Source organism: Mobula birostris, chromosome 20 (genome assembly GCF_030028105.1).
Source record: "Mobula birostris isolate sMobBir1 chromosome 20, sMobBir1.hap1, whole genome shotgun sequence".
NCBI classification, from domain to species: domain Eukaryota; kingdom Metazoa; phylum Chordata; class Chondrichthyes; order Myliobatiformes; family Myliobatidae; genus Mobula; species Mobula birostris.
The window spans coordinates 52,320,199-52,347,575 of record NC_092389.1 but is presented as its reverse complement, the minus strand read 5'-3'; the positions used below and the strand labels follow the sequence as shown (position 1 = coordinate 52,347,575).

The following is a 27,377-nucleotide window of genomic DNA, read 5'->3' as shown; positions in this document are numbered from 1 at the left end:
CACACTGCCAAGAGTCTTACCATTAATACTATATTCTGCCATCATACGAGGGGTGATTGATAAGTTCGTGGCCTAAGGTAGAAGGGAGTCAATTTTAGAAAACCTAGCACATTTATTTTTCCTACATTTACACACTTAGCCCAGCAGTCGTGGGGCATACGGATCCCTTCTTTGTAGAAGTCGGTGTCTTGGACCTCCAGAAATGGTCCACAGCATGGGGTGATTGATAAGTTTGTGACCTAAGGTAGAAGGTGATGAGTTATTAACTCCAAACTTTCTGCATTTTCATTCAAAGAGTTGAACTGCATGTGTGGATAACGAGAGCTGTATAACTCATCTCCATCTACCTTAGGCCACAAACTTATCAATCACCCCTGCTGTGGACCACCTGGAGGTCCAAGACACTCTCGTTACATGTACGTGCAGTTCAACTCTTTGAGTGATAATGCAGAAAGTTTGAAGTTAATAACTCATCTCCTTCTACCTTAGGCCACAAACTTATCAATCACCCCTTGTATTTCACCTACCAAAATGAACCACCTCACACTTATCTGGGTTAAACTCCATCTGCCACTTCTCAGCCCAGTTTTGCATCTTATCAATGTCCCGCTGTAACCTCTGACAGCCCTCTACAGCACTATCCACAACACCCCCAACCTTTTGTGTCATTAGCAAATTTACTAACCCATCCCTCCACTTCCTCATCCAGGTCATTTATGAAAGTCACAAAGAGTAGGGGTCCCAGAACAGATCCCTGAGGCACACCACTGGTCACTGGCCCCTATGCAGAATATAACCCCGTCTACAACTACTCTATGCCTTCTGTGGGCAAACCAGTTCTGGATCCACAAAGCAATGTCCCCTTGGATCCCATGCCTCCTTACTTTCTCAATAAGCCTTGCATGGGGTACCTTATCAAATGCCTTGCTGAAATCCATATACACTACATCTACTGCTCTACCTTCATCAATGTGTTTAGTCACATCCTCAAAAAATTCAATCAGGCTTGTAAGGCATGACCTGCCTTTGACAAAGCCATGCTGACTATTCCTAATCATATTGTGGCTCTCCAAATGTTCATAAATCCTGCCTCTCAGGATCTTCTCCATCAACTTACCACCCACTGAAGTAAGACTCACTGGCCTATAATTTCCTGGGCTATCTCTACTCCCTTTCTTGAATAAGGGAACAACATCCGCAACCCTCCAATCCTCCGGAACCTCTCCCATCCTCATTGATGATGCAAAGATCATTGCCAGAGGCTCAGTAATCTCCTTCCTCGCTTCCCACCGTAGCCTCGGGTATGTCCCGTCCAGTCCTGGTGACTTATCCAACTTGATGCTTTCCAAAAGCTCCAGCACATCCTCTTTCTTAATGTCTACATGCTCAAGCTTTTCAGTCCACTGCAAGTCATCCCTACAATCGCCAAGATCCTTTTCCATAGTGAATACTGAAGCAAAGTATTCATTAAGTACCTCTACTATCTCCTCCGGTTCCATAAGCACTTTTCCACTGTCACACTTGATTGGTCCTTTTCTCTCACGTCTTATCCTCTTGCTCTTCACATACTTGTAGAATTCCTTGGGGTTTTCCTTAATCCTGTCCGCCAAGGCCTTCTCATGGCCCCTTCTGGCTCTCCTAATTTCATTCTTAAGTTCCTTCCTGCTAACCTTATAGTCTTCCAGATCTCTATCATTACCGAGTTTTTTTAACCTTTCGTAAGCTCTTCTTCTTGACTAGATTTACAACAGCCTTTGTACACCACGGTTCCTGCACCCTACCATCCTTTCCCTGTCTCATTGGAATGTACCTACTCAGAACCCCACGCAAATCCCCTGAATATTTGCCACATTTCTTCAGTATGTTTCCCTGAGAACATCTGTTTCCAATCTATGCTTCCAAGTTCCTGCCTGATAGCCTCATATTTCCCCTTACTCCAATTAAACGTTTCCCTAACTTATCTACTCCTATCCCTCTCCAAAAGGAGATAGAATTGCGGTCACTATCTCCAAAATGCTCTCCCACTGAGAGACCTGACACCTGACCAGGTTCATTTCAAATACCAGATCAAGTACAGTCTCTCCTCTTGTAGGATTATCTACATATTGTGTTAAAAAACCTTCCTGAACACACCTAACAAACTCCACCCCATCTAAACCCCTCACTCTAGAGAGATGCCAATCAATATTAGGGAAATTAAAATCTCCCACCATAACAACCCTGTTATTATTACTCCTTTCCAGAAACTGTCTCCCTATCTGCTCCTCGCTGTCCCTGTTACTATTGGGTGGTCTATAAAAAACACCTAATAGAGATATTGGCCCCTTCCCATTCCTAACTTCCACCCACAGAGACTCTGTTGACAACCCCTCCAATACTTCCTCCTTTTCTGCAGCCATGACACTATCTCTGATCAACAGTGCCACGCCCCGACCTCTTTTGCCTCCCGCCCTGTCCTTTCTGAAACATCTGAAGCCTGGCACTCGAAGTAGCCATTCCTGCCCCTGAGCCATCCAAGTCTCTGTAATGACCACAACATCATAGCTCCAAGTACTGATCCACAACTCTAAGCTCATTTGCTTTGTTCATAGTACTCCTCACATTAAAATAGACACATCTCAAACCATCGGTCTGAGTGCGTCCCTTCTGTATCACCTGCCTATCCTATCTCACATACTGTCTCCAAGCTTTCTCTATTTGTGAGCCAACCTCCCTTTCCTCCGTCACTTCAGTTCGGTTCCCACCCCCCCAGCAATTTTAGTTTAAACTCTCCCCAATAGCTTTAACAAACCTCCCCGCCAGGATATTGGTCCCCCTCAGATTCAAGTGCAACCCGTCCTTTTTGTACAGGTCACACCTGCCCCAAAAGAGGTCCCAGTGATCCAGAAATCTGAATCACTGCCCCCTGCTCCAATCCCTCAGCCACGCATTTATCCTCCACCTCACTCTATTCCTGTACACTGTCGCGTGGCACAGGCAGTAATTCCGAGATTACTACCTTTGAGGTCCTGCTTCTCAACTTCCTTCCTAACTCCCTGTGGTCTGTTTTCAGGACCTCCTCCCTTTTCCTACCTATGTTGTTTGTACTGATATCTACCACGATCTCTGGCTGATCTCCCTCTCACTTCAAGATATCTTGGACGCGATCAGAAACATCCCAGACCCTGGCACCTGGGACGCAAACTACCATCCGCGTTTCTTTCCTGCGTCCACAGAATCGCCTGTCTGACCTCCTAACTATAGAGTCCCCTATCACTGCTGCCATCCTCTTCCTTTCCCTACCCTTCTGAGCCACAAGGCCAGACTCTGTGCCAGAGGCACGGTCACTGTTGCTTCCCCCAGGTAGGCCCCCCTCCCAACAGTACTCAAGCAGGAGTACCAGGGGGACAGCCACTGGGGTACTCTCTAGCATCTGCCTCTTGCCCTTCCCTCTCCTGACTGTTACCCACTTCTCTGTCTCCCGTGGCCCTGGTATGACTACCTGCCTATAGCTCCTCTCTATCACCTCCTCACTCTCCCTGACCAGGTGAAGGTCATCGAGCTGCACTTCCAGTTCCCTGACATGGTCTCTAAGGAGCTGCAGCTCAACACAGATATGGGAGTCCGGGAGTCTCCAGAACCTCCAACACTGACACCGAGTACAGAACACCAGCCTCACACGCATACCTTGTCTGTATTCTACACAGATAACCTACCTCGCCTCGACCCTTTATCGCCGAAGCCCCGTTGAGCCAAAGCCTTCCTACTCTGTCTCCCTCTACTCTGTCACCCACTCTGTAAATCTCTCTTCTTCTTAAACTCTTCCCGTTGTTCTCACTGGCCGACTTACACGCGCTTGCGCAGTCGTGCCCCGTTCAAACTGCTGAAGAAATAAAGGAAGAGGGGGGAGGGTGTGGGGATTCTGTGTTAACATACACAGGGGAGGAGGGGTATGAGAATTGTGTGTGTGTGAGTGTGTACTCTTTGCTCAGAGCCAGAGTGTAAAGCACAGTGATACACATAAAACACACACATATGACACACCGTTACTTAGGAAAGTAACAATTAAGTCTACAAATGAATTACATGGAGATGAACAAAATGAAGTGCATAAATTAAATACATTTATTTATTTATTGAAAATCAAAGAGGAGGCTGGATGGATGGGTGGTGGAGGGAAAGACTATCGTCCGGCCACAGCTCGAACAACCTCAGCGTCACAAATCGCCCCCTCCTGGACATCCGGCCTGGCCCTTCTCTCCGACTCAGGAAACACTCTCACTCTCCGTCACTTGTTGAGATCAGGAAGAAGTTGGAAGACGACAAAAGGGTCAAATCCCCCTCACCCCCGCAGAGACAGATCTCCCCCCATCCAGAGATAATTCTCCTTAATCTCCATTCCTTGAGAACAGACAGCCTCAACGCCTGAACAACACTGTCCCCTCTCTCTCTCACTCACTCTCACTCACAGACCGCGTACACCCTACCCTTTGTATACCCACAGAAAATCCCCATAGCCCCCTCTCCTGTGTACACACACAGACAATCCCCAAACTCCCCCCTCCCCTGTGTATATATGTAGTTCATTTGTAGATTTAGTTGTTACTTTCCTCAGTAATTGTGTGTTATATGCGTGTGCTACCACTGTGCTTTACATCCTGGTTCCGAACAACGTCTCGTTTGGCGGTATACGTGTATGTAATGCCCTTAGTTGCGTGTACGGGTGCCTGAGACATTTTGCAAGGTCCCGTAAATGTCACCGTCTACCCCTGAGATCCGTTTTCTTATGGGGCATTCGCTGCCAATCAAAGACGGACAGCGGGAAAGAAGTGTTAAATGGTGGTTTTGCGAGCTGCCTGAAACAAGCCGCACGCCGCCAGTGCCAGGGGGGTTGGGGGCAAAGCGTGACACGCAGTCGGATCTGACGGGAGCCGGCCAGTCCTCGAGTCGGGTGGAGGGGGCGCGGGGTTGGGACTCGAAGGAGGGACGCGGCAGACGGTGACCTCGGTACAGTGAGCCGTCGGTCTCCCTGCTCTCCTCCGTTGCAGGAGCGATTATCTCCGTCTCACTCGCTCGTGCGAGAGCGAGAGCCTGTCTGAGATGTTGGTGCGTTGGGACGGACGGTAGTTTTTTGATGGACCCTAGACCAGGGTGTCTTTGGGGGAGGTGGGCGCTTTGCTGTTGCTTGCATCAGGGGGGTGGCGGGGGGGGGGCGGTGGCCATTGCTTTTTCTGGAACAAGTAGGGGGAGGGCTGGTGCGTGGGAGGGGGGAGCGGGACGTTCCCATCTCTCATTCTTTGGGGTTTTTTTCCCTCTCTCTGTCTTGTGGACGTCTGTGGAGAACAAGAATCTCAGGTGGTACACTGTACGTGTCCTCTGCTGTGAAGACGAGCCCTTGGTCACCGGCCCCGCGTTCTTTTTTTTTTCTCCAGACCCACTTCCTGCTGTACGGAACGGGTTTCCAGACCTGGGAGTACTCGCCAGCCTACGCCGTGCGCTCTTACGCCTACCTGTGGCTTCACGTCCTGCCCGCCTGGTTCCACGCCAGGGTCTTGCAGACCAACAAGGTGCTCTTATCGTATCGAACGGTTGAAGGGGCTGGGGTGTGTATAGATACGACGCGGCCCCCCGAGGCTGCTTCTATGGCCGTGACGAGGCCGTGCTCAGGGTGGAGGAGCGACACGTTGCATTCCGGCCGGGTGGCCGCCAACCTGATGCCGCGAACGTCGATTTCTCCAGCTTCCGTTAATTGCACAAACCGCCCCTTCACAATTCCCCATTACCCCTTTCCCCCTCACCTTATCTCCTCACCCGCTCATCACCTCCCTCCAGTGCTCCCTCCCCCCCTTCCCTGTCTTCCCTGGTCTTTTACCCTCTCCAATCAGATTCCCCCCTTCCTCCAGCCCTGTATCTCTTTCACCAATCAACTTCCCTGGTCTTTTACCCTCTCCAATCAGATTCCCCCCTTCCTCGAGCCCTGTATCTCTTTCACCAATCAACTTCCCTGGTCTTTTACCCTCTCCAATCAGATTCCCCCCTTCCTCCAGCCCTGTATCTCTTTCACCAATCAACTTCCCTGGTCTTTTACCCTCTCCAATCAGATTCCCCCTCCTCCAGCCCTGTATCTCTTTCACCAATCAACTTCCCTGGTCTTTTACCCTCTCCAATCAGATTCCCCCTCCTCCAGCCCTGTATCTCTTTCACCAATCAACTTCCCTGGTCTTTTACCCTCTCCAATCAGATTCCCCCCTTCCTCCAGCCCTGTATCTCTTTCACCAATCAACTTTCATGGTCTTTTACCCTCTCCAATCAGATTCCCCCCTTCCTCCAGCCCTGTATCTCTTTCACCAATCAACTTCCCTGGTCTTTTACCCTCTCCAATCAGATTCCCCCCTTCCTCGAGCCCTGTATCTCTTTCACCAATCAACTTCCCTGGTCTTTTACCCTCTCCAATCAGATTCCCCCCTTCCTCCAGCCCTGTATCTCTTTCACCAATCAACTTCCCTGGTCTTTTACCCTCTCCAATCAGATTCCCCCTCCTCCAGCCCTGTATCTCTTTCACCAATCAACTTCCCTGGTCTTTTACCCTCTCCAATCAGATTCCCCCTCCTCCAGCCCTGTATCTCTTTCACCAATCAACTTCCCTGGTCTTTTACCCTCTCCAATCAGATTCCCCCTCCTCCAGCCCTTTATCTCTTTCACCAATCAACTTCCCTGGTCTTTTACCCTCTCCAATCAGATTCCCCCTCCTCCAGCCCTGTATCTCTTTCACCAATCAACTTCCCTGGTCTTTTACCCTCTCCAATCAGATTCCCCCCTTCCTCCAGCCCTGTATCTCTTTCACCAATCAACTTTCCTGGTCTTTTACCCTCTCCAATCAGACTCCCCCTCCTCCAGCCCTGTATCTCTTTCACCAATCAACTTCCCTGGTCTTTTACCCTCTCCAATCAGATTCCCCCCTTCCTCGAGCCCTGTATCTCTTTCACCAATCAAGTTCCCTGGTCTTTTACCCTCTCCAATCAGATTCCCCCCTTCCTCCAGCCCTGTATCTCTTTCACCAATCAACTTCCCTGGTCTTTTACCCTCTCCAATCAGATTCCCCGCTTCCTCCAGCCCTGAATCTCTTTCACCAATCAACTTCCCTGGTCTTTACTTCTCCCCTCCCTTCCCCTCTCCCGGTTCCACCTATCACCCGCCTCCTTGTACTTTTCCTCCCCCTTCTTACACTGACACCTCCCCTTCCTCCTCAGCCCTGATGAAGGGCCTGGGTCCAAAACGTCGACTGTTTATTCATTTCCATCGATGCCGCCCGGGTCTGCTGAGTTCCTCCAGCGTTTTTTGTGTGTGTGTGTGTGTGTGTGCTGCCACTCTGGGTTTCTGGCATCTGCAGGTTTTCTGGTGTTTGAAGACTGATCCCTTTTGCCTACGCTATGTCCATATCCTTCCATTCCAGGCACCTATCGCTCTCTGTGTGAAAGTATATATATATAAAGCTTTGCCTTGCTCACCTCTTCTGAAGTCACCTCTCTCTTACCCTCTGGTATAAGTCGCTGCCCAGACGAGGGGCAACGGCAAACCACTTCTGCACAGCAATTCGCCAAGAGCAATCACAGTCGAGGCCGTGAGCGTCCATGTTGTACGGCACGGTGCATGACGTGCGAGTTGGTGTCGGACATTTCAGCCCCGGGACAAAGATACTCCCTGTCCACCCTACCTACGCCTCTCGTAAAACCTTATAGACCTCTGTCAGATCTCCCCTCACCCCCCCCCCACCCCGAGTCTTCACCGCTCCACAAAAAACAACCCAAGTTCGCCCAGTCTCTCGTGCCCTCTAATCCAGGCAGCGTCCCGGTGAACCTCTCAGAGTCACAGAGAAGTACAGCACAGAAACATGGCCCTTCGGCCCATCTAGTCCATGCTGAAACCATTTAAGCTGCCCGCTCCCGTCGACCTGCCCCAGGCCCATAGCCTCTGCCAACCTTGTACCTGTCCAAACTCCTCTTATAAGGCATCCGTTAGTCTTGCGAGACCATGGATCTGCGCCTGGAAAGTCTTCACTCTCCAGGGCACAGGCCTGGGCAAGGTTGTATGGAAGACCGGCAGTTGTCCATGCTGCAAGTCTCCCCTCTCCACGACACCGATGTTGTCCAAGGGAAGGGCATTAGGACCCATACAGCTTGGCACCGGTGTCGTCGCAGAGCAATGTGTGGTTAAGTGCCTTGCTCAAGGACACAACACGCTGCCTCAGCCAAGGCTCAAACTAGCGACCTTCAGATCGCTAGTCCAATGCCTCCTCTTAAACGTTGAAATATGGGCTCGCATCCACCACTCATGCTGGCAGCCCGTAACACACACTCGCGCTGCCCTCCCACGTTTCCCTGAAACTTTTCACCTTTCACCCTTAAACCCCTTGACCTCAAGTTGTAGTCCCACCCACCCAACCTCAGTGGGGAAAAACCCTGCTTGCATTTACCCTATCTATACCCCGTGGGCACGTGGCCAAGTGGTTAAGGCATTGGACTAGCGACCTGAAGGTTGTGAGTTCGAGCCTTGGCCGAGGCAGCGTGTTGTGTCCTTGAGCAAGGCACTTAACCACACATTGCTCTGCGACGACACCGGTGCCAAGCTGTATAGGTCCTAATGCCCTTCCCTTGGACAACATCGGTGGCGTGGAGAGGGAAGACTTGCAGCATGGGCAACTGCCGGTCTTCCATACAACCTTGCCCAGGCCTGCGCCCTGGAGAGTGAAGACTTTCCAGGCGCAGATCCATGGTCTCACAAGACTAACGGATGCCTATATATCTATACCCCTCATACTGTTGTGTGCCTCTGTCAAATCTCCTCTTAATCTTCTACGTTCCAAGCAACAAGGTCCTAACCTGTTCAAACTTTCCTTACAACTCAGGTCCTTGTTGTAAATTTTCTCTGCACTCTTTCAAACCTTGTTTACATCTCTCCTGTCGGTAGGTGGCCAAAACTGCGCATGATACTCCAAATTAGGCCTCACCGATGTCTGACACGACCTTAACATCTCCTGTACTCAGTACTTCAATTGATTCAGGCCAATGTGCCAAAATCTTTCCTTGTGACCTGATCAACAGGTGATGCGACTTTCAAGGAATTGTGGACCTGTGTTTTCTTCCGCGCCCTTTCCGAGCTTCCGCACTCTTCCTGTAGTGGGGTGAGCAGATCTGTACAGCCAGACCAAAGTCTTGTACCGTTGCAACATGACTCCCTGGCTGATGTGCCCAGTCTCTCACTGATGCCAGCAAGTATGCCAGACACCCTGCCTCTCTGTGTTGCTCTGGACTTGCACCCTCTTGTTCATCGATGCTCTGGGGCGTCCTGCCGTGTACAGAATACTTTCTTCCTTGTGCCTGACCGCCCCACTTGTGTCCAGATTAAACTGCAGCTGCCACTTTCCTGCCCTGCTCGACGCCCCCGCTGAAACCTTTGACCACCCGTCTCGCGACCCACAACTCCACCGGTTTTTCTGTCGTCCGCAAGCTTACTAATCCTTCCACTTATATTTTCTAAAGATAACTTATGAATATCGTAAATAACAGAGGTGCCAACAATGACTGCAGTGGAACACCACTAGTGACAGACCTCCAGTCGGAATAACACATTTCCACCATTACTGCCTGTCTTCCCAGTGGAACATTACTCGGCCAGAATAACACATCTCCACCGTTACTTTCTGTAGCCAAGTCAATTCTCGAACCAATTTACCAATTCACTGTGGGTTCCGTCTCCCTTCACCTCCTGGACGAGCCTCCTGTGAAGGTCCTTGTCAAGAGCTGTGCGATAGTCTGTGCAGGGCGCGTTCACTGCCCTACCCCGATCGGTCATCTTTGACCCTTCCTGAAAACTCGCCATCGAGTTTGTAAGACGTGACTCCCGCACCGCACCGCGACTGTCCCGGGGCTTTTCCATCGAAATACCGTTCAATATCCTGCTGATAGTTAATATTACATCCCACATCCTGCCCTCATGACACCCCACATCCTGCCCTCATTACACCCCACATCCTGCCCTCATTGCACCTCACATCCTGCCCTCATTGCACCTCACATCCTGCCCTCATTACACTCCACATCCTGCCCTCATTACACCCCACATCCTGCCCTCATTACACCCCACATCCTGCCTTCATTACACCCCACATCCTGCCCTCATTACACCCCACAACCTGCCCTCATTGCATCCCACAACCTGCCCTCATTACACCCCACAGTCTGTGCCCGCTGTGTCCCATAGCCTGCCTCCATTACACCAGACTGCCTACGCCTGCCATGGCCCAAACCTGCCTGCATTACCACCCACAGCCTGCCCTCATTACATCCCATAACCTGCCCTCATTACACACCGCAGCCTGCCCTCATTACACCCCACGGCCCACCCTCATTAAATTCCATAACTGGTCTCATTATACCCCACTTCCTGCCCTCATTACACCCCACATCCTACCTGCATTACACTCTATGACCCGTCCTCCTTAGCCCCATGACCCGCCCTCATTACAGACCAAGACCCGCCCTCATTACAGACCAAGACCCGTCCTCATTACAGCCCAAGACCCGTCCTCGTTACAGCCCACGACCCGCCCTCATTACAACCCACATCCTGCCCTCATTACACCCGACAACCCACCCTCCTTACCCCGCCATCCCGTGGTGCCCCCCCACCTTGCCTGCATTACACCCCGCATCCCCCGACGGCCGCGGCCCGGCTGAGTTTCACCCGGTTTCTCTGTCCGACAGGTCCTCGTCTTCTACTTTGTGCGCTGCCTCCTAGCCTTCGTCTGCTGTGTCTGCGAGCTCTATTTCTACAAGTAAGTCAACGTAACGGGTCTACCCCCCCCCCCGCCGCGCAGCGGGCCGAGAGACCGCGAGTACGCCGGCAGGGCTGTCAACAGTGAGGTGGAAGTCCGGGGAGGGAGACCCGCCCAAAAGCACAGACGTGCACGGTCGGGTGCCGAATGATGGAAATAGATGGTATAACTGCGTCCCGTCTTCGTCAACGGCTTAGGGCCGAGAGCGCAGGTCAGATGTGACCTGGGGGTCGAAACCTCTCCCCACCAAGGTTAACCTCCCACCACCCCCCCCCCGCCGCCCGGAATCGGAATCGGAATCAGGTTTAATATCACCAGCTGTCAGTACCCTGACAAAGTCTTCGGCACAGATAGGTAGCCAAGGTGCCTGAGACTGAGAATCATGTTTGGGAAAAGGGGAAGGGAGAGGGGAATCATGTTTGGGAAAAGGGGAAGAGAGAGGGGAATCGTGGTTGGGAAAGGGGAAGGGAGAGGGGAATGATGGTTGGGAAAGGGGAAGAGAGAGGGGGAATCACGGTTGGGAAAAGGGGCAGGGAGAGGGGGAATCATGTTTGGGAAAAGGGGAAGAGAGAGGGGAATCGTGGTTGGGAAAGGGGAAGGGAGAGGGGGAATCATGGTTGGGAAAAGGGAAAGGGAGAGGGGGTAATCATGGTTGGGAAAAGGGGAAGGGAGAGGGGAGCACCAGAGGGACATTCTGTAATGATCAATAAACTGATTGTCTGGAATAAAATGACCTTGCCTGGTGTCTCAGGGCTGGGTGTGTCTGCACCTGCAACACCATCCCCCTGGCCTCTGGCGCTCCTCATCTGCTGCCCGTCTCGCACCCCTCCCTCGCCATCCCCAACACCCTTTACTCCCGCCAGATTTACAAACTGGCTCTCTGCTCCATGTTGACAGGTACGGTACAGTGCGCAGAAGTCTGAGGCTCCCTCTTTATAAGTGTGTGGCTGAGACTCTGGCACAGTACTGGGTATGGATGGGGGTGGTGTGGAGGTCTCTGGTCCAGGTGCAGATTGGTGGCAGTTGGCAGGATAGTAGCCCAGCATGGAGTGGATGGGCCAAAGGGCCTGCTGGAAAATCTGCAGCACTTGGTGGGGCTTTGCAACCCCTGACCTGCTGAGTCCTCCCCGAGGTCAAGGACGATAAGTGTCACCAGTCTCAGCACAGCGGTTGACGGTGCAGGTGACGTGGTATCGATTCCCACCACTGCCTGCAAGGCGTCTGTACGGTCTCCCCACCCCGCGACCGCGTGGGTTTCCTCCGGGTGCTCTGGTTTCCTCCCACAGTCGAAAGACGTTCCGGCAGGTCGTTTAATCGGTCATGGTAAACCGCCCCGCGACTAGGCGAGGTCCTGTCCCGCACAGTATCTCAGACCGTGGACAGGTGCTTGTGGGCCTGTTGCCACTGGCGGGTCTCCTGCCTCGCGCCCGCCCGCGACCTGACGCTATGTTTTTGTGTTACAGAGCCGTCTGCAAGAAGTTCGGGCTGCACGTTGGCCGACTCATGCTAGCGTTCCTGGTCCTGAGCACTGGGATGTTCTGCTCGGCCGCCGGTGAGTGGTGTTCCTGTCTTCAACCCCGGCCGGGGGACACACGTGCACACGCTCTCGCACTGGAAATCCAGGGCCGCGGAACGCCGGAGGAACACAGCGGGCCAGGCAGCATCCGTGGAGAGGAATAGACAGCCAGCGTTTCGGGGCTGAGACCCTTCCTCGGGGCTGGGGATTAACCCAGAAGATAAACCCCTACAGGGTGGGTGTCCCTCGATGGGAGTTTGCACGTGGGGCAGCAGGTCGCGAAGACCAGATGCTCGACTGGTGCTGGAAGTCCAGAGCGACCCTCCGAGGTGCACCCACCCTGAAGAGGTCGAGGTTGCCCCTTCCTCTCCGGTCCTGATGGAGGGTCTCGGCCCGAAACGCTGGCTGTTTATCCGATTCTGAGGGCGCTGCCTGACCTGCTGAGTTCCTCCAGCGTTTCGCGTGTGTGTGTGTGTGTGTGTGTGTGTGTGTGTGTGTGTTGGTCTGGATTTCCAACATCTGCAGACTTTCTCTCATTTGTAAGAGGCAACAAACCACTTCTTCACAACACAGACACACACACACACACACTCACACACACACATACACACACACACACACACACACACACACACACAAAGACACACACACGCAGACACACACACACACAAAGATACACAGACACACACACACAGACACACACAAACACACACACAAAGACACACAGACGCACACACACACACACAGAGACACACACACAAAGACACACATGCAGACACACAGACGCACACACACACACAGACACACACACACAGACACACACAAAGACAAACACACGCAGACACACAGACGCACACACACACACACAGACACACACAGACACACACACACAGACACACAAAGACACACGCAGACACACAAACACACAGACACACAAACACACAGACACACACAGACACAAACACACACAAAGACACACGCACACAGACACACAAACACGCAGACACACAGACACACACACACAGACATACACACACACACACACAGACACACACAAACACACACACAAAGACACACACACACACAGACACACACACACACATACACACACACACACACACATACACACACACAAAGACACACACACACACGCACACACAAAGACACACACACGCAGACACACACAAAGACACACACACGCAGACACAGACGCACACAGACACACACAGACACACACACAGACACACACACAGACACACGCAGACACACACACAGACACACGCAGACACACAGACACACAAACACACAGACACAGACAGACAGACAGACACACACAGACATACACACACACACAGACATACACACACACACACACAGTGTCGGAGGAACTCAGCAAGGCAGGTAGCATCGATGCAAAAGAGTACAGTACACGCTTTGGCCGTTGAAAAAAGATGAGGTGTCAGGGTTCGAAGTGGGGTTGGGGAGGGACGTGGCGTGAGAAACACAAGGTGATGGGTGAATCTGGGAAGGGGAGGGGGTGAAGTAATGAGGTGGGAGGTCGATAAATGAAAGAGATACAGGACTGGAGAAGAGGGAGTCTGACAGGAGTGGACAGAAGGCCACGGAAAAAGGAAATGGGGGGGAGGAGCACCAGGGGGAGGCGATGGGTGAGCAAGGAGATAAAGTGAGAGAGGGGGTGGGAATGGGGAATGGTGAAGGCGGGGGGAGTTATCACTGGAAGTTAGAGAAGTCGATGTTCATGCCATCAGGTTGGAGGCTACCCAGACAGAATATTAAGTGTCATTCCTCCAAGCAGAGTGTGGCCTCATCCTGACAGTGGAGGAGGCCGTGGATGGACATGTTGGAATGGGAATGGGAAGTGGAATTAAAATGGGTGGCCTCCGGGAGATCCTGCTTGTTCTGGCGGATGGAGCGTAGATGCTCGGTGAAGCGGCCTCCCAATCGGTGTTGGGTCTCACCGATATACAGGAGGCCACACCGGCAGCACTGAACACAGAAGATGGCCCTGACAGACTCACAGGTGAAGTGTCGCCTCACCTGGATGGACGGTCTGGGGCCCTGAATGGTAGCGAGGGAGCAGGTGTAGGGGGGCAGGGTGTGGCATTTGTTCTACTCTCCCACGTTTTCTGATTTCCATGGCCCCACCTTCTCCTTCCAAACACCCCCAACTTCTCACTCCACACACCCCACCTTCTCACTCCACACACCCCACCTTCTCACTCCACACACCCCCACCTTCTCACTCCACACACCCCACCTTCTCACTCCACACACCCGACCTTCTCACTCCCACACCCCCACCTTCTCACTCCACACACCCCCACCTTCTCACTCCACACACCCCCACCTTCTCCTTCCAAACACCCCCACCTTCTCACTCCACACACCCCACCTTCTCACTCCACACACCCCACCTTCTCACTCCACACCCCCCACCTTCTCACTCCACACACCCAACTTCTCACTCCACACCCCCCCACCTTCTCACTCCACAACCCCATCTTCTCCTTCCACACCCCACCTTCTCACTCCACCCCCCCCACCTTCTCACTCCACACAACCCCCACCTTCTCCTTCCACACACCCCCACCTTCACCTTCCACACAGCCCCACCTTCTCACTCCACACACCCCCACCGTCTCACTCCACACACCCCCCACCTTCTCACTCCACACACCCCCCACCTTCTCACTCCACACACCCACCACCTTCTCACTCCACACCTCCACCTTCTCACTCCACACACCCCCACCGTCTCACTCCACACCCCCTCACCTTCTCACTCCACACCCCCACCTTCGCACTCCACACACCCCCACCTTCTCACTCCACACACCCCCACCTTCTCCTTCCACACACTCCCACCTTCTCACTCCACACCCCCCACCTTCTCACTCCACACACCCCACCATCTCACTCCACACACCCCACCTTCTCACTCCACACCCCCCCACCTTCTCACTCCACACCCCCCCACCTTCTCACTCCACACCCCCACCTTCTCACACCACACCCCCCACCTTCTCACTCCACACACCCCCACCTTCTCACTCCACACACCCCCACCTTCTCACTCCATACACCCCCACCTTCTCACTCCACACCCCCACCTTCTCACTCCACACCCCCACCTTCTCACTCCACACACCCCCACCTTCTCACACCACACCCCCCCAACTTCTCACACCACACCCCCCCACCTTCTCACACCACACCCCCCCACCTTCTCACTCCACACCCCCCCACCTTCTCACTCCACACACCCCCACCTTCTCACTCCACACACCCCACCTTCTCAATCCACACACCCCCCACCTTCTCACTCTACACACCCCCCACCTTCTCACTCCACACCCCCCCACCTTCTCACTCCAAACCCCCCCACCTTCTCACTCCACACACCCCCACCTTCTCACTCCACACCCCCACCTTCTCACTCCACACACCCCCACCTTCTAACTCCACACACCCCCACCTTCTCACTCCACACACCCCCACCGTCTCACTCCACACCCCCCCACCTTCTCACTCCACACCCCCCCACCTTCTCACTCCACACCCACCCACCTTCTCACTCCACACCCACCCACCTTCTCACTCCACACCCCCCCACCTTCTCACACCACACCCCCACCTTCTCACTCCACACCCCCCCACCTTCTCACTCCACACAACCCCCACCTTCTCACTCCACACCCCCACCTTCTCACTCCACACACCCCCACCGTCTCACTCCACACCCCCACCGTCTCACTCCACACACCCCCACCGTCTCACTCCACACCCCCCCACCTTCTCACTCCACACCCCCACCGTCTCACTCCACACTCCCCCACCGTCTCACTCCACACCCCCACCTTCTCACTCCACACACCCCCACCGTCTCACTCCACACCCCCCCACCTTCTCACTCCACACCCCCACCGTCTCACTCCACACCCCCCCACCTTCTCACTCCACACCCCCACCGTCTCACTCCACACCCCCCCACCTTCTCACTCCACACCCCCACCTTCTCACTCCACACACCCCACCTTCTCACTCCACACCCCCCCACCTTCTCACTCCACACAACCCCCACCTTCTCACTCCACACCCCCACCTTCTCACTCCACACACCCCCACCGTCTCACTCCACACCCCCACCGTCTCACTCCACACACCCCCACCGTCTCACTCCACACCCCCCCACCTTCTCACTCCACACCCCCACCGTCTCACTCCACACTCCCCCACCGTCTCACTCCACACCCCCACCTTCTCACTCCACACACCCCCACCGTCTCACTCCACACCCCCCCACCTTCTCACTCCACACCCCCACCGTCTCACTCCACACCCCCCCACCTTCTCACTCCACACCCCCACCGTCTCACTCCACACCCCCCCACCTTCTCACTCCACACCCCCACCTTCTCACTCCACACCCCCACCTTCTCACTCCACACACCCCACCTTCTCACTCCACACACCCCCACCTTCTCACTCCACACACCCCCACCGTCTCACTCCACACCCCCACCGTCTCACTCCACACCCCCCCACCTTCTCACTCCACACCCCCACCTTCTCACTCCACACACCCCCACCGTCTCACTCCACACACCCCCACCTTCTCACTCCACACCCCCACCGTCTCACTCCATACACCCCCCACCTTCTCACTCCACACACCCCCACCTTCTCACTCCACACACCCCCACCTTCTCACTCCACACCCCCACCATCTCACTCCACACCCCCCACCTTCTCACTCCACACACCCCCACCGTCTCACTCCACACCCCCACCTTCTCACTCCACACACCCCCACCCTCTCACTCCACACCCCCCCCACCTTCTCACTCCACACACCCCCCACCTTCTCACTCCACACACCCCACCTTCTCACTCCACACCCCCCACCTTCTCACTCCACACCCCCCCCACCTTCTCACTCCACACCCCCACACCTTCTCACTCCACACCCCCACACCTTCTCACTCCACACCCCCCCCACCTTTTCACTCCACACACCCCCACCTTCTCACTCCACACCCCCCCACCTTCTCACTCCACACACCCCCCACCTTCTCACTCCACACACCCCCACCTTCTCACTCCACACACCCCCCACCTTCTCCTTCCACACACCCCAACCTTCTCACTCCACACACCCCCACCTTCGCACTCCACACAACCCCCACCTTCTCACTCCACACAACCCCCACCTTCTCACTCCACACACCCCCACCTTCTCACTCCACACACCCCCACCTACTCACTCCACACACCCCCACCTTCTCACTCCACACACCCCCCACCTTCTCCTTCCACACACCCCAACCTTCTCACTCCACACACCCCCACCTTCTCCTTCCACACACCCCCACCTTCTCCTTCCACACACCCCCCACCTTCTCCTTCCACACACCCCCACCTTCTCCTTCCACACACCCCCACGTTCTCCTTCCACACACCCCCACCTTCACCTTCCACACACCCCCACCTTCACCTTCCACACACCCCCCACCTTCTCCTTCCACACACTCCCACCTTCTCACTCCACACGCCCCCACCTTCTCAATCCACACCCCCCACATTCTCACTCCACACACCCCCACCTCCTCACTCCACACACCCCCGCCTCCTCACTCCACACACCCCCACCTCCTCACTCCACACACCCCCACCTCCTCACTCCACACACCCCCACCTTCTCACTCCACACTCCCCACCTCCTCACTCCACACTCCCCACCTCCTCACTCCACACACCCCCACCTCCTCACTCCACACACCCCCACCTTCTCACTCCACACACCCCACCTTCTCACTCCACACACCCCCACCTCCTCACTCCACACACCCCCACCTCCTTACTCCACACACCCCCACCTTCTCACTCCACACACCCCCACCTTCACACTCCACACCCCGCCACCTTCTCACTCCACACACCCCCACCTTCCCACTCCACACACCCCCACCTTCTCACTCCACACACCCCCACCGTCTCACTCCACACCCCCCACCTTCTTACTCCACACCCCCACCACATCACTCCACACTCCCCACTTTCTCACTCCACACACCCCCACCTTCTCACTCCACACACCCCCACCTTCTCACTCCACACACCCCCACCGTCTCACTCCACACCCCCACCGTCTCACTCCACACCCCCCCAGCTTCACACACCACACTCCCCAGCTTCTCACTCCACACCCCCACCTTCTCACTCCACACACCCCCACCTTCTCACTCCACACACCCCCACCTTCTCACTCCACACACCCCCACCTTCTCACTCCACACAACCCCACCTTCGCACTCCACACAACCCCCACCTTCTCACTCCACACCCCCCCACCTTCACACTCCAAACCCCCCCAGCTTCTCACTCCACACACCCCACCTTCTCACTCCCCATCCCCCCACCTTCTCACTCCACACCCCCCCCACCTTCTCACTCCACACACCCCACCTTCTCACTCCACACACCCACCTTCTCACTCCACACACCCCACCTTCTCACTCCACACCCCCCACCTTCTCACTCCACACACCCCCCACCTTTTCACTCCACCCCCCCACCTTCTCACTCCACACCCCCCCACCTTCTCACTCCACACCCCCCCACCTTCTCACTCCACACCCCCCCACCTTCTCACTCCACACCCCCCACCTTCTCACTCCCCATCCCCCCACCTTCTCACTCCACACACCCCCACCTTCTCACTCCACACACCCCACCTTCTCACTCCACACACCCACCTTCTCACTCCACACACCCCCACCTTCTCACTCCACACACCCCCACCTTCTCACTCCACACACCCCCACCTTCTCACTCCACACACCCCCCACCTTCTCACTCCACACACCCCCACCTTCTCACTCCACACACCCCCCATCTTCTCACTCCACACCCCCCCACCTTCTCACTCCACACCCCCCCACCTTCTCACTCCACACCCCCCACCTTCTCACTCCACACCCCCCACCTTCTCACTCCACACCCCCCACCTTCTCACTCCACACCCCCCCCACCTTCTCACTCCACACCCCCCCCACCTTCTCACTCCACACACCCCACCTTCTCACTCCACACACCCCACCTTCTCACTCCACACACCCACCTTCTCACTCCACACCCCCACCGTCTCACTCCACACCCCCCCACCTTCTCACTCCACACCCCCACCGTCTCACTCCACACCCCCCCACCTTCTCACTCCACACCCCCACCTTCTCACTCCACACACCCCACCTTCTCACTCCACACCCCCCACCTTCTCACTCCACACACCCCCACCGTCTCACTCCACACCCCCACCGTCTCACTCCACACCCCCACCTTCTCACTCCACACCCCCACCATCTCACTCCACACACCCCCACCTTCTCACTCCACACACCCGCACCTTCTCACTCCACACACCCCCACCGTCTCACTCCACACATCCCCACCTTCTCAATCCACACACCCCCACCTTCTCACTCCACACACCCGCACCTTCTCACTCCACACACCCCCCACCTTCTCACTCCACACACCCCCACCTTCTCACTCCACACACCCACCTTCTCACTCCACACAACCCCCACCTTCTCACTCCACACACCCCCACCTTCTCACTCCACACACCCCCACCTTCTCACTCCACACACCCCCACCGTCTCACTCCACACCCCCACCTTCTCACTCCACACCCACCCACCTTCTCACTCCACACACCCACCTTCTCACTCCACACAACCCCCACCTTCTCACTCCACACACCCCCACCTTCTCACTCCACACACCCCCACCTTCTCACTCCACACACCCCCACCGTCTCACTCCACACCCCCACCTTCTCACTCCACACCCACCCACCTTCTCACTCCACACCCACCCACCTTCTCACTCCACACACCCCACCTTCTCACTCCACACACCCACCCTCTCACTCCACACACCCCACCTTCTCACTCCACATCCCCCACCTTCTCACTCCACACACCCCCCACCTTCTCACTCCACACACCCCCACCTTCTCACTCCACACCCCCCCACCTTCTCACTCCACACACCCCCCACCTTCTCACTCCACACACCCCCACCTTCTCACTCCACACACCCCCCACCTTCTCCTTCCACACACCCCAACCTTCTCACTCCACACACCCCCACCTTCGCACTCCACACAACCCCCACCTTCTCACTCCACACAACCCCCACCTTCTCACTCCACACACCCCCACCTTCTCACTCCACACACCCCCACCTACTCACTCCACACACCCCCACCTTCTCACTCCACACACCCCCCACCTTCTCCTTCCACACACCCCAACCTTCTCACTCCACACACCCCCACCTTCTCCTTCCACACACCCCCACCTTCTCCTTCCACACACCCCCCACCTTCTCCTTCCACACACCCCCACGTTCTCCTTCCGCACACCCCCACGTTCTCCTTCCACACACCCCCACCTTCACCTTCCACACACCCCCCACCTTCTCCTTCCACACACTCCCACCTTCTCACTCCACACGCCCCCACCTTCTCAATCCACACCCCCCACATTCTCAATCCACACACCCCCACCTCCTCACTCCACACACCCCCGCCTCCTCACTCCACACACCCCCACCTCCTCACTCCACACACCCCCACCTCCTCACTCCACACACCCCCACCTTCTCACTCCACACTCCCCACCTCCTCACTCCACACTCCCCACCTCCTCACTCCACACACCCCCACCTCCTCACTCCACACACCCCCACCTTCTCACTCCACACACCCCACCTTCTCACTCCACACACCCCCACCTCCTCACTCCACACACCCCCCACCTCCTTACTCCACACACCCCCACCTTCTCACTCCACACACCCCCACCTTCACACTCCACACCCCGCCACCTTCTCACTCCACACACCCCCACCTTCCCACTCCACACACCCCCACCTTCTCACTCCACACACCCCCACCGTCTCACTCCACACCCCCCACCTTCTTACTCCACACCCCCACCACATCACTCCACACTCCCCACTTTCTCACTCCACACACCCCCACCTTCTCACTCCACACACCCCCACCTTCTCACTCCACACACCCCCACCGTCTCACTCCACACCCCCACCGTCTCACTCCACACCCCCCCAGCTTCACACACCACACTCCCCAGCTTCTCACTCCACACCCCCACCTTCTCACTCCACACACCCCCACCTTCTCACTCCACACACCCCCACCTTCTCACTCCACACACCCCCATCTTCTCACTCCACACAACCCCACCTTCGCACTCCACACAACCCCCACCTTCTCACTCCACACCCCCCCACCTTCACACTCCAAACCCCCCCAGCTTCTCACTCCACACACCCCACCTTCTCACTCCCCATCCCCCCACCTTCTCACTCCACACCCCCCCCACCTTCTCACTCCACACACCCCACCTTCTCACTCCACACACCCACCTTCTCACTCCACACACCCCACCTTCTCACTCCACACCCCCCACCTTCTCACTCCACACACCCCCCACCTTTTCACTCCACCCCCCCACCTTCTCACTCCACACCCCCCCACCTTCTCACTCCACACCCCCCCACCTTCTCACTCCACACCCCCCCACCTTCTCACTCCACACCCCCCACCTTCTCACTCCCCATCCCCCCACCTTCTCACTCCACACACCCCCACCTTCTCACTCCACACACCCCACCTTCTCACTCCACACACCCACCTTCTCACTCCACACACCCCCACCTTCTCACTCCACACACCCCCACCTTCTCACTCCACACACCCCCCACCTTCTCACTCCACACACCCCCACCTTCTCACTCCACACACCCCCCATCTTCTCACTCCACACCCCCCCACCTTCTCACTCCACACCCCCCACCTTCTCACTCCACACCCCCCACCTTCTCACTCCACACCCCCCCCACCTTCTCACTCCACCCCCCCCCCACCTTCTCACTCCACACACCCCACCTTCTCACTCCACACACCCACCTTCTCACTCCACACCCCCACCGTCTCACTCCACACCCCCCCACCTTCTCACTCCACACCCCCACCGTCTCACTCCACACCCCCCCACCTTCTCACTCCACACCCCCACCTTCTCACTCCACACACCCCACCTTCTCACTCCACACCCCCCACCTTCTCACTCCACACACCCCCACCGTCTCACTCCACACCCCCACCGTCTCACTCCACACCCCCACCTTCTCACTCCACACCCCCACCATCTCACTCCACACACCCCCACCTTCTCACTCCACACACCCGCACCTTCTCACTCCACACACCCCCACCGTCTCACTCCACACATCCCCACCTTCTCAATCCACACACCCCCACCTTCTCACTCCACACACCCGCACCTTCTCACTCCACACACCCCCCACCTTCTCACTCCACACACCCCCACCTTCTCACTCCACACACCCCCCACCTTCTCACTCCACACCCCCCCACCTTCTCACTCCACACACCCACCTTCTCACTCCACACAACCCCCACCTTCTCACTCCACACACCCCCACCTTCTCACTCCACACACCCCCACCTTCTCACTCCACACACCCCCACCGTCTCACTCCACACCCCCACCTTCTCACTCCACACCCACCCACCTTCTCACTCCACACCCACCCACCTTCTCACTCCACACACCCCACCTTCTCACTCCACACACCCACCCTCTCACTCCACACACCCCACCTTCTCACTCCACACCCCCCACCTTCTCACTCCACACACCCCCCACCTTCTCACTCCACACACCCCCCACCTTCTCACTCCACACACCCCCACCGTCTCACTCCACACCCCCACCGTCTCACTCCACACCCCCACCTTCTCACTCCACACCCCCACCATGTCACTCCACACACCCCCACCTTCTCACTCCACACACCCGCACCTTCTCACTCCACACACCCCCACCATCTCACTCCACACATCCCCACCTTCTCAATCCACACACCCCACCTTCTCACTCCACACTCCCCACCTTCTCACTCCACACATCCCCACCGTCTCACTCCACACACCCCCACCTTCTCACTCCACACACCCCGACCTTCTCACTCCACACCCCCACACCTTCTCACTCCACACACCCCCACCTTCTCACTCCACACCCACCACCTTCTCACTCCACACACCCACCTTCTCACTCCACACAACCCCCACCTTCTCACTCCACACACCCCCACCTTCTCACTCCACACACCCCCACCTTCTCACTCCACACACCCACCGTCTCACTCCACACCCCCACCTTCTCACTCCACACACCCCCACCTTCTCACTCCACACCCCCACCTTCTCACTCCACACCCACCCACCTTCTCACTCCACACCCACCCACCTTCTCACTCCACACTCCCCACCTTCTCACTCCACAACCCCACCTTCTCACTCCACACCCCCACCTTCTCACTCCACACACTCCCACCTTCTCACTCCACACCCCCCCACCTTCTCACTCCACACCCCCCACCTTCTCACTCCACACCCCCCCACCTTCTCACTCCACACCCCCCCACCTTCTCACTCCACACACCCGCACCTTCTCACTCCACACACCCCACCTTCTCACTCCACACACCCCCCACCTTCTCACTCTACACACCCCCCACCTTCTCACTCCACACCCCCCCACCTTCCCACTCCAAACCCCCCCACCTTCTCACTCCACACACCCCCACCTTCTCACTCCACACCCCCACCTTCTCACTCCACACAACCCCACCTTCTAACTCCACACACCCCCACCTTCTCACTCCACACACCCCCACCGTCTCACTCCACACCCCCCCACCTTCTCACTCCACACCCCCCCACCTTCTCACTCCACACCCACCCACCTTCTCACTCCACACCCACCCACCTTCTCACTCCACACACCCCCACCTTTTCACTCCACACCCCCCCACCTTCTCACACCACACCCCCACCTACTCACTCCACACCCCCCCACCTTCTCACTCCACACAACCCCCACCTTCTCACTCCACACCCCCACCTTCTCACTCCACACACCCCCACCGTCTCACTCCACACCCCCACCGTCTCACTCCACACACCCCCACCGTCTCACTCCACACCCCCCCACCTTCTCACTCCACACCCCCACCGTCTCACTCCACACTCCCCCACCGTCTCACTCCACACCCCCACCTTCTCACTCCACACCCCCCCACCTTCTCACTCCACACCCCCCCACCTTCTCACTCCACACCCCCACCGTCTCACTCCACGCCCCCCCACCTTCTCACTCCACACCCCCACCGTCTCACTCCACACTCCCCCACCGTCTCACTCCACACCCCCCCACCTTCTCACTCCACACCCCCACCTTCTCACTCCACACACCCCACCTTCTCACTCCACACACCCCCACCTTCTCACTCCACATACCCCCACCGTCTCACTCCACACCCCCACCGTCTCACTCCACACCCCCCCACCTTCTCACTCCACACCCCCACCTTCTCACTCCACACCCCCACCTTCTCACTCCACACACCCCCACCGTCTCACTCCACACACCCCCACCTTCTCACTCCACACCCCCACCGTCTCACTCCATACACCCCCCACCTTCTCACTCCACACACCCCCACCTTCTCACTCCACACACCCCCACCTTCTCACTCCACACCCCCACCGTCTCACTCCACACCCCCCACCTTCTCACTCCACACACCCCCACCGTCTCACTCCACACCCCCACCTTCTCACTCCACACACCCCCACCCTCTCACTCCACACCCCCCCCACCTTCTCACTCCACACCCCCACCTTCTCACTCCACACCCCCCACCTTCTCACTCCACACCCCCCACCTTCTCACTCCACACCCCCCCCACCTTCTCACTCCACACCCCCACAGCTTCTCACTCCACACCCCCACACCTTCTCACTCCACACCCCCCCCACCTTTTCACTCCACACACCCCCACCTTCTCACTCCACACCCCCCCACCTTCTCACTCCACACACCCCCCACCTTCTCACTCCACACACCCCCACCTTCTCACTCCACACACCCCCACCTACTCACTCCACACACCCCCCACCTTCTCACTCCACACACCCCCCACCTTCTCACTCCACACACCCCCCACCTTCTCACTCCACACCCCCACCATCTCACTCCACACTCCCCACTTTCTCACTCCACACACCCCCACCTTCTCACTCCACACACCCCCACCTTCTCACTCCACACACCCCCACCTTCTCACTCCACACCCCCCACCTTCTCACTCCACACACCCCCACCGTCTCACTCCACACCCCCCCACCTTCTCACTCCACACCCCCCACCTTCTCACTCCACACACCCCCACCTTCTCACTCCACACACCCCCACCTTCTCACTCCACACACCCCCACCGTCTCACTCCACACTCCCACCGTCTCACTCCACACACCCCCAGCTTCACACACCACACTCCCCAGCTTCTCACTCCACACCCCCACCTTCTCACTCCACACACCCTCACCTTCTCACTCCACACACCCCCACCTTCTCACTCCACACAACCCCACCTTCGCACTCCACACAACCCCCACCTTCTCACTCCACACCCCCCCACCTTCACACTCCAAACCCCCCCAGCTTCTCACTCCACACACCCCACCTTCTCACTCCCCATCCCCCCACCTTCTCACTCCACACCCCCCCCACCTTCTCACTCCACACACCCCACCTTCTCACTCCACACACCCACCTTCTCACTCCACACACCCCACCTTCTCACTCCACACCCCCCACCTTCTCACTCCACACACCCCCCACCTTTTCACTCCACCCCCCCCACCTTCTCACTCCACACCCCCCCACCTTCTCACTCCACCCCCCCACCTTCTCACTCCACACCCCCCCACCTTCTCACTCCACACCCCCCACCTTCTCACTCCCCATCCCCCCACCTTCACACTCCACACCCCCCACCTTCACACTCCCCATCCCCCCCAGCTTCTCACTCCACACACCCCCCACCTTCTCACTCCGCACCCCCACCATCTCACTCCACACACCCCCACCTTCTCACTCCACACCCGCACCTTCTCACTCCACACACCCCCACCGTCTCACTCCACACATCCCCACCTTCTCAATCCACACACCCCACCTTCTCACTCCACACTCCCCACCTTCTCACTCCACACATCCCCACCGTCTCACTCCACACACCCCCACCTTCTCACTCCACACACCCCCACCTTCTCACTCCACACCCCCACACCTTCTCACTCCACACACCCCCACCTTCTGACTCCACACCCCCCACCTTCTCACTCCACACACCCACCTTCTCACTCCACACAACCCCCACCTTCCCACTCCACACACCCCCACCTTCTCACTCCACACACCCCCACCTTCTCACTCCACACACCCCCACCGTCTCACTCCACACCCCCACCTTCTCACTCCACACACCCCCACCTTCTCACTCCACACCCCCACCTTCTCACTCCACACCCACCCACCTTCTCACTCCACACCCACCCACCTTCTCACTCCACACCCCCCACCTTCTCACTCCACACACCCCCCACCTTCTCACTCCACACCCCCACCATCTCACTCCACACTCCCCACTTTCTCACTCCACACACCCCCACCTTCTCACTCCACACACCCCCACCGTCTCACTCCACACCCCCACCGTCTCACTCCACACCCCCCCAGCTTCACACACCACACTCCCCAGCTTCTCACTCCACACCCCCACCTTCTCACTCCACACACCCCCACCTTCTCACTCCACACACCCCCACCTTCTCACTCCACACAACCCCACCTTCGCACTCCACACAACCCCCACCTTCTCACTCCACACCCCCCCACCTTCACACTCCAAACCCCCCCAGCTTCTCACTCCACACACCCCACCTTCTCACTCCCCATCCCCCCACCTTCTCACTCCACACCCCCCCACCTTCTCACTCCACACACCCCACCTTCTCACTCCACACACCCACCTTCTCACTCCACACACCCCACC

The 27,377-nt window shown here is 56.8% G+C and overlaps 1 protein-coding gene across 1 annotated transcript in view; it reads left to right on the top strand.

Moving 5' to 3' along the window:
- LOC140184967 (dixin-like) overlaps positions 1–27,377 on the top strand; it is a 182,656-nt gene that overhangs the window by 4,223 nt on the left and 151,056 nt on the right. The window contains exons 3-5 of the mRNA XM_072238207.1: positions 5,412–5,546; positions 10,743–10,813; positions 12,277–12,365. Of these exons, the coding sequence (XP_072094308.1) occupies positions 5,412–5,546; positions 10,743–10,813; positions 12,277–12,365 (295 nt within the window). The remainder of the gene's footprint in view (positions 1–5,411; positions 5,547–10,742; positions 10,814–12,276; positions 12,366–27,377) is intronic.